At 48.0% G+C, this 8,388-nt stretch overlaps 1 protein-coding gene across 2 annotated transcripts; it reads left to right on the top strand.

Annotated features, from left to right (window-relative positions):
- The first annotated feature begins 1,140 nt into the window (after positions 1–1,140).
- Positions 1,141–7,676, top strand: FST (follistatin). 2 transcript variants are annotated; one of them, XM_082837012.1, is made up of 6 exons: positions 1,141–1,568; positions 3,486–3,677; positions 4,103–4,321; positions 4,641–4,865; positions 5,566–5,796; positions 6,260–7,676. In XM_082837012.1, coding segments are annotated over exons 1-6 (954 nt in total). In that variant the 5' UTR covers positions 1,141–1,483; the 3' UTR covers positions 6,262–7,676. The 2 variants fall into 2 exon arrangements, with proteins under 2 accessions (XP_082693138.1, XP_082693137.1); XM_082837011.1 differs by having other exon boundaries at positions 6,540–7,668.
- The last annotated feature ends 712 nt before the right edge of the window (positions 7,677–8,388 follow it).

The raw sequence follows: 8,388 nt of genomic DNA, 5'->3' as shown, positions 1-8,388 counted from the left end.
CAGAAGCGAAAAGAATAGAAATTTAAAAGGCAGCTTTGGAATAAACAATATAGCATTTTCCGTGAAGTAATCGTTTTATATAAAAGGAAATATCGCCTCCTCAGTTTCATTCAGCGGTGCCAAAAATGTTATAAATGAGAGACCCGCCAACTTTCAGCGAAGAATGCCAGGCACTGTGCTTAATAAACTGAGGCTACAGAAGTTCATTATCGATGTTGCAATCTTTTTTATTCCGCGAACGGAGAGAGAGGGAAAGAGGGAAAGAGGGAAAGAGGGAAAGGGGGGGGGGGATGCTGAGAAGGAGACTGGGAGAGACGGAGACACACAGGACGGAAACTGGGGAGCCTCCGAGCCGGGGAAGGGGGGTAGACCGCCTGCGTCGGCGCCCCCGCTCCGGGTTCCGACTCCAGAAGCGGCGAAGTGAAAGGGGAGAAAAGAAAACGAGAGGGTCGAGACTGTGACGGGGGGGGAGAGGCCGGGGCTGAGGTGTTCAACATTTTTGTTCGCTTCTGACTCGTCGAGACCCAGGGCCGCGTTTCGGCCCGGCTCAGCCGGGGTGGAAGGTGCCGGGGCCAGGGTTCCCAGCCACACCTCTGGGCTCCGGGTGGCCGCAGCGCTCGGCACGCGCAGACCCAGAGACAAAACGTCTCGGGGTCCCGCGCCCAGACTGCGGGGGCCTAAAACGGCAGCGACCCGACCTCAAGCGGGATATTTCAGCAGCTCAGGGCTCTTCGGGCGTTTTGCAAAGTCTTCCTGAAGCGAAGGAGCGCCGGTGCGGAGACCAACTCCCGCCCAGCCGCCCAGCTCCGCTCCGCCCGCCGCCGCCTCCAGAGACCCCAGCGCGCCCCACCAGACACACACACACACACACACACACACTCACTCACTCTCTCTCTCTCTCTCTCTCACACACACACACACACACGCACACGCACACATACACACACACACGCCACCCCCGGCGCGCCGGCGCTACCAGCGAGCGGCGGCGTGCAGGACTTGAAGTGGGTGTTCTTCCCCACTCCCCCGCCCCGGTCGCCTGCCCCCTCCCTCTCGCTCCTACGCAAATAAGAACTCGGCGATTCCCCTCCTGCAGCTTTGATTTCGGGCACCTCCACCAGATAATTGGGAAGGGTTTCCAGAAGGTGGGAAATGTCACCTGATTCACACTGAACTTTTAGAAGCTCCCCACCCCCAAGGAGCCGCGCACACCCTCGCTCGCGGCCGCCCTCCCACTGCCCCACACACTGGGAGACCGCCCACCGCAAACCGCGGAGACCCCCGTCTAGATTTAAAGCGCGGCTGCGCCCGGCTTCTGACGTCCATTGAATCGCGCGGGCGGCCGGCGGCGAGCGCGGGGCTGCGCCGGGATCGCTGCGCCCTCCGCCGCTCGCCTCTGTGACGCGCGCCGCTTGCCCGAGCCACCCGCCGCCGCGCCCGCTCCCCGCGCCGCCGCGCTCCTCGCCCCGCGCCTGCCCCCAGGATGGTCCGTCCCAGGCACCAGCCCGGCGGGCTCTGCCTCCTGCTGCTGCTGCTCTGCCAGTTCATGGAGGACCGCAGTGCCCAGGGTAAGCAAGGGGGGATGCGCTGGGAGGTTCGGCACAGGGCAGGGGTTTGTACTTTTCGGTCGTCTCCACTGGGTCTGTTCTGAGCAACGCTGCTCTCGGAAGATGTTGGACCAACTTAGCGAGTCCGGGATGGAGAGGAGTGGGAAAACTAAAGGCAGTGACACTTTAGGACCTGAAGCCGAGTTTGGAGCGCGGTTATCCTTTAAAAGGAAAGGGGGTGAGCTGGAGTCTCTCTCAGTATGTAGGGTTAGATGCTCCAAGTTCTGGACATAATGAGTTCAGATGTTATCTCCCCCGTTTGGCTCTGAGGAAGGGGACAAGCATCAGTAGCCTGGAGATTTCAGTCGACCCATTTGCAGTCTAACCTCCCTCCCTCCTACGTCTTGTGGATACCTTAAAAAAATGACTGGGTGGGGAGGGGGAGATACTGAAATTTCTTCGGTGGCTGGGGGACGTGGTTTCAGAAACTTTGCCCAAACTTGGAAATGTGGGTGCCGAAAATTTTAGAGGGAAGTAGCTTTCTGCCTAGTGGATGCTTCTTCCAACCCCCTCCCCCCAACCCTGCAAAAAAAAAAAAAAATTATTGCCCCGGACTCTTGAGTAGTTTACAGTTTTTTCCCCTTTGCCTCATTCCTCTGTTAACTTTCTGTAGAACAGCGAGGAGCCACAATTGATTTAAATTCTGAGATGCAAATTTCTAAAGCTTTTAAAAATTAGATTTGTTTCTTTCAATTAGTCTTTGGGCAGAATTTTTAAAAATAATAATAGCAGCTTGCGATCCAATTATTGTTAAAGTTATATGGATGATTCATGAGAAATCTTCCTGACCAAAATCCGAACATTAAAAAAGAGGAAGGGGGAGAAATTACTTGCAAAGATTTCTTGGTAGGTATGAGATAGGGGTGTGTGTATACACACATACATGTATATAAAACCATGAAACAGTAGGAAGTTCCCCCCCTTTTGTTTCCCCCCCACTCTTTTCTTGAGGCAGACTTGTAACTTTCCTGGCTTTAGCGTTAACATTTTGTGTGTGTTGTAAACTGTCCCCCGGGCACTGTCCCTAGCCGTCTGCGACGCGCTACTCCGAGTTGCCCGCCTTTCGGGACGAGGCGCTGCCGGGGTGCCGGGGAAAGCAGCCCTGGGAGATTTCGAAAGATCGCGGTGGCCGCGGGCGTCCTCTGGGTCTGGCGGATTGCAAAACGGCCCGTCGGGCGGGCTGCGCCTCGAGGCCGCGCGGGGCAGCGCCGGGCAGGGCCCGGTTGCTTTTTTGCTTTCATTTTTCACAAGTGCCTTTTGCTTGATCTGTTCGTGTGTGTGTGTGTGTGTGTGTGTGTGTGTGTGTGTGTGTGTGTGTGTGTGTGTGTGTCTGTCTGTCTGTCTCGGTCTCTGTCTCCCCCTTTCTTTTTCTTTCTCTCTCTCTCAAGTTCTCCTACTTTCTTAACCCCTGTCACAAATAATACTCGTACCGCCTACATGAATGCAACATGTAAAAACACCCGTCGCATCCTGTTTTTGTCAGGTTCTTTAATCTGCTCTTCGAGTCGCTGCAGGTTATGAAATGGGACGAATAAAAGTAAACAGTCTAGTAAAAGTCAATGCAAGCTGCACGTGTTGTGTCTGGGTCACTGGTAACTGACATTGATATGGCTGGGGCGCTCTGGCTTCTCGCTCTCGCCTTCCCTCCCCCTCGCCCACCTCCCACCTCTTCAATCTGGCTTTTTCCCCCTCTTTCTCCACCCCTTCACTCCCTCCGATTTGTTTCCTGCTTTTCTGCTTTTCTCTCCCGTCTCTCCTCCTCCACGCTCACTCCCTCCCCATCCCCGCCGGGTCTCCTTCCCTTGCCGGCTCGTCGCCTCTCTCCCCCTACCCCGCCACTGCTCACTCGCCCACCTCCCCGCCCCTGTCTCCCCGCAGCTGGGAACTGCTGGCTCCGCCAAGCAAAGAACGGCCGCTGCCAGGTCCTGTACAAGACAGAACTGACCAAGGAGGAGTGCTGCAGCACCGGCCGCCTGAGCACCTCATGGACCGAAGAGGACGTAAATGACAACACGCTCTTCAAGTGGATGATTTTCAATGGGGGCGCCCCCAACTGCATCCCCTGTAAAGGTAGGGCTCTTCCTCCCCAATTTGTAGGCCCTCAGTAGAGGGCGTCTTACCCTCCCAGTGCCCAGCTGGGGTTTGGGACTGGGAGACCTTTGTTCGTGGGATCCACCTAACCACCCCCAGCCCTGGTAAGCCATCCGGGTTTAATCTTGGGTGTCACATACTACAGGCAAAACAAGGTCGACAGAGGTTCTCGGACTTCTTAGCCAAATGTGGTGGTGAAGCCAGCCAACCCATGCACTTTGAGAGAGATCTGGGTATGGGATGCAGCCCACTGTCCCCCACACCTGCCCCTCCTCAACTTCTGGGTGAGAGCCCCTGGGCTCGGACTGCTGGCAGCACGATTGCGCGAGGCACCCGCAGCCCTCCTGGCTGACCTGCATGGTGCCTGGCCCCGGTTTTAATCCCTGCATCTTTCCAACTGCTAGAAACGTGCGAGAACGTGGACTGTGGGCCCGGGAAAAAATGCCGAATGAACAAGAAGAACAAACCCCGCTGCGTCTGCGCCCCAGATTGTTCTAACATCACCTGGAAAGGCCCAGTCTGTGGGCTGGACGGAAAAACCTACCGCAATGAATGTGCACTCCTCAAGGCCAGATGTAAAGAGCAGCCGGAACTGGAAGTCCAGTACCAGGGCAAATGTAAAAGTAGGTCTTACCCGGCCCCTCCCCCAGCTTTCTACCTGAGATAGACCCACTGCAAGACCCCCGGGGGATGGTGTAGTCTGCAGTGATAGCCTAGTAATAATAAGGATGATACCAAATAAAGGAACCCTTTCTAACTTCTGAAGACTCCTTAAAACACTGAAGGACCAACCTAGAATCATAGTTTTCTTTTGAAAACCACAGGGCTCCCAGAGTACGTTTCTGAAAGCTGGATGCTTCATGATTTCCTTGATACTATCAAATGCTCAGTCCCTAAGGACCAGAAGATGCCTATTAATGTGTGTTTCCCTCTTTGTTTCAGAGACCTGTCGGGATGTTTTCTGTCCAGGCAGCTCCACATGCGTGGTGGACCAGACTAATAATGCCTACTGTGTGACATGTAACCGCATTTGCCCAGAGCCCACCTCCTCTGAACAGTATCTCTGTGGGAATGATGGAGTAACCTACTCCAGCGCCTGTCACCTGAGAAAGGCTACCTGCCTACTGGGCAGGTCTATTGGATTGGCCTATGAGGGAAAGTGTATCAGTAGGTATTCTGGATTGAGGAAGGAAAAGAAAAAATACAAAAAGAGAAAGAGGCTAGATAGAACTGGTGTTAAAACTATGAGGTTAACCAATAAATAAGGCCAAAGCCTCCCCAAACACATAGCTTCACCAAAGAGAGAAATACTCTCCAGTTTGGGTAAACTGTCATGACCACAGCATTCCTTAAGAAAACCATTGTCTTCCGGAAACATTGGCATATATATTGAAATGCCAGCAAGACACAGGAAACAATTTTCCTCCTTAGAAACCAAAGAACTCACTCAATTTTACACATTTTTTTTTTAAGTGCTAGACTTGCTGGAAGCAAGAAATAATTACTTAACAGTTCCTAAAATCTGTTATCAGATTCTGATAACTGATAGAATTCTTTCTTTTTTTAAAAGATCCCACTTGTGGGAAATAATCAAATACATATTTAACTCAAGGATACTGTGAAATTCTGTTCCAAAAAAATGCTACAGTATTTTCATGTACTAATATAGTATGTAGGAAACTGGTGTGTGTGTGTGTGTGTGTGTGTGTGTTTGGGTTTTATTTATAGAGCATTTTTGCACAATATCTCCATTACCCCCATGAGTGAGTAATAAGATATGTTATATGTTTACATTTATTGATAGGAGACTAGAGAAAGGGGGCAAGGGGGAAATGGATTTACTCATCACAGGTGTATTATATCCTAGAAGCAAAGTCCTGTGAGGATATCCAGTGCACTGGTGGAAAAAAGTGTTTATGGGATTTCAAGGTTGGCAGAGGCCGGTGTTCCCTCTGCGATGAGCTGTGCCCTGAGAGTAAGTCTGAGGAGCCTGTCTGTGCCAGTGACAATGCCACCTACGCCAGCGAGTGTGCCATGAAGGAAGCGGCCTGCTCTTCAGGCGTGCTGCTGGAAGTGAAGCACTCCGGATCTTGCAACTGTAAGTGCAATTTCTAACCTGGCTGCAATTTAAGGCTTTCCCAGGCAAGCCCTAGGGAATGGAGACGTAAAAAGCACGAAAACCTCCCCATATAAGCCCACTTCTGTTTAAGTTAGGTAGCTGCTAAATTTTACCAGCAGTTCGGCGATCCACAGAACAACTGCCTGGAATGTTTCTGGGCTTTTAGGATTTGTCTGATGATCATCAAGGGGGTTGCCTCTAAAAACCTATTTCCAGTCATTTGCCCCTAATTTCTTTTGCTTTAGTAGTGTGCTTTGCTGTTTGCTTTATTAACACTTGAATCTAAACTAACTGCTTCAAAGGTTGTTTTTTTTTCTTTTTCAAAGACAGCTTTCTATTATCACACAGGGGCTGCTGCTTTGTGCAGCTGCCTCTACTAACTGAATTAAGGACCCAAAGCAGTTATACCTAGAACACAAGAGCGCTTTTTATCTAATTTCAGGAATCTGCCCGTAAAACCTGAGCCATTGATTCTTCAGAACTTTCTGCAGTTTTTGACTTCATAGATAATGGTGGTTTTTTTTTTAAGTTTTTTTTTTAAACTTATTGCATAACAGCAGATGCCAAAAACAAAACAAAAAAAAGCATCTTACTGCAAGTCACATAAAAATGCAACGCTGTAATATGGCTGTTTCAGAGGGCTTTGAAAACGTACACTGAGCTGCTTCTGCGCTGTTGTTGTCCATATTTAAACAGCAGCTCCCCTGTATTCCCCCATCTAGCCATTTCGGAAGACACCGAGGAAGAGGAGGAAGATGAAGACCAGGACTACAGCTTTCCTATATCTTCCATTCTAGAGTGGTAAACCCTCCACCAATGTTCAGTGTTGACATAGCCTTTGGGCAAAAAAAAAAAAGAAAGAAAAAGAAAAAGAAAAAATATATTGTCCATACTGTAAATAAGTGTATGCTTATTTATTTGGGGGGAAAACTATACATAAAGGACCTTTGTCCTAAAGCTCTCTCCCAGGCCACCTTGTTACTCATTGGACCCGGAGAGGCAGTCATTGTGAGGTCTACTGGATGAGGCCCATAGTTGAGACTTGTAGACATTTATTTATACTGTGTCATGTTTTATAATTTATACATAAAATGTCTGGTTGACTGTACACCTTGTTTTTGAAGAAATTTATTCGTGAAAGGAAGAGCAGTTGTTATTTATTGTGAGGTCTCTTGCTTGTAAAGTAAAAGCTTTTTTTTTTCCTTGTAAACCATTTAAGTCCATTCCTTACTATTCACTCACTCATCTGTCTCCCTTCATTTCACTGTTGTTAGACTCTTTTCCATTATAACAAACTTGCATGTCAGTTTCTGTCATGTTTATTTATTGGATTCTCTGCTGCCTGTTCTGTACATACGTGATCCCTCGGGTTTTGTTTACAAGGAATCTTGACTGACCAAAAGGCATTATAACTCTGACTCAGATAGAAGGTACAGAGGATACATCTTTGAGGAAATTCCTACTTCCGTTCTCTTGTTGTGATGAAGACATTTGTGAGAGGGGCTGATAGCAATGTTGGGTTTCTAATAATGTACTTTTAAGATGTTACAGATCCAAAGAAATTGAGTGATGTGGGTGTCAGGAGCCTGAAGGAAGGGGAATGCTACACATTCAACCTTTTGTTAGGTGTTTCCTTTAAGCTAGTCTGCTGTACCTTTTAAATTAGTCCTTTTCACCCAATGTGTCATGAAAAGTTATATCAAAGCTTTATCAGTTCAAGTTTCTTGCTTTTCATAATACTTTTTTCTGATGCAATTTTATATTTTCAAACATGGCAAGTTAAATATAAATTCATTTAAATATATAGTTTTGTACTTTTCTACCATGTAAATGTGCAATGTATATAAAAGTTATAATGTGTATTTGTAAATAAATGATGAGTGAAAAAATAAAAAAATTTTAAAAAGCCAATGGTCTCAATTGCTGATGATGTAAAAGAAGTTATGTGGGCTTTTGAGTAAAAATGTGTATGATACATTTGCTGAGAAATAGAGTTATCACTGAAATTAAGTGGCCAGGGCAGTAGGAACTCCAAGGTAAATTACAGATCACCTCAGTGGAGCTCAAAAGATAAAGGAATCTGAGGTCCAGACACCTCTTTGTAGGAGTGATGGCATCCCTACCACTCAGCCCTGGAGGACACTGTAGATGTTCTTCCCTGCAATGTACCAAGCCTAAAGTTTCCTCTTTAAAAACACCATCTTAGCTATCCTTGTTCCAAACTCATCTCCATAGCCAAGAGGTGCCCTTTATCTTTCCTCATCTAAATACAGTGGATCTTAGATCTTTAAAAAACAAAGCACATCACAAGGAAAAGTGAAAATGGACTAATATATGACAGCACATCCTAGAAGTCAGAATATCAACTACAGAAATAAAGGCAGTATAGTGTTGGAATTCTAGAGACTTGGTGAAGTAAGGGTGGGGCAGGGGTGGATTTCCACAATGATGTCCATGGTTCATGGAGAGTAAATAATGACACTTTCAAGGTAAGGGGACATGCATTAATATTTTGCAGTTTACATTAGCCAAGTCACACTATCAGAGTCTCAGATTGGCATCTGGGGCATC

This window comes from Leucopleurus acutus (genome assembly GCF_964270905.1).
Source record: "Leucopleurus acutus genome assembly, chromosome: 3".
Lineage (NCBI taxonomy): Eukaryota > Metazoa > Chordata > Mammalia > Artiodactyla > Delphinidae > Leucopleurus > Leucopleurus acutus.
Note: the sequence above shows the minus strand (reverse complement) of the source record. Positions and strands in the feature narration are given on the sequence as shown.

Excerpts from the sequence above, each read along its gene's own strand:
- FST (XM_082837011.1), top strand. The coding sequence starts at position 1,484 with ATGGTCCGTCCCAGGCACCAGCCCGGCGGGCTCTGCCTCCTGCTGCTG. Across the intron at positions 4,322-4,640 it reads GTACCAGGGCAAATGTAAAA|AGACCTGTCGGGATGTTTTC; the intron begins GTAGGTCTTACC and ends TCTTTGTTTCAG. Across the intron at positions 5,797-6,539 it reads GCACTCCGGATCTTGCAACT|CCATTTCGGAAGACACCGAG; the intron begins GTAAGTGCAATT and ends TCCCCCATCTAG.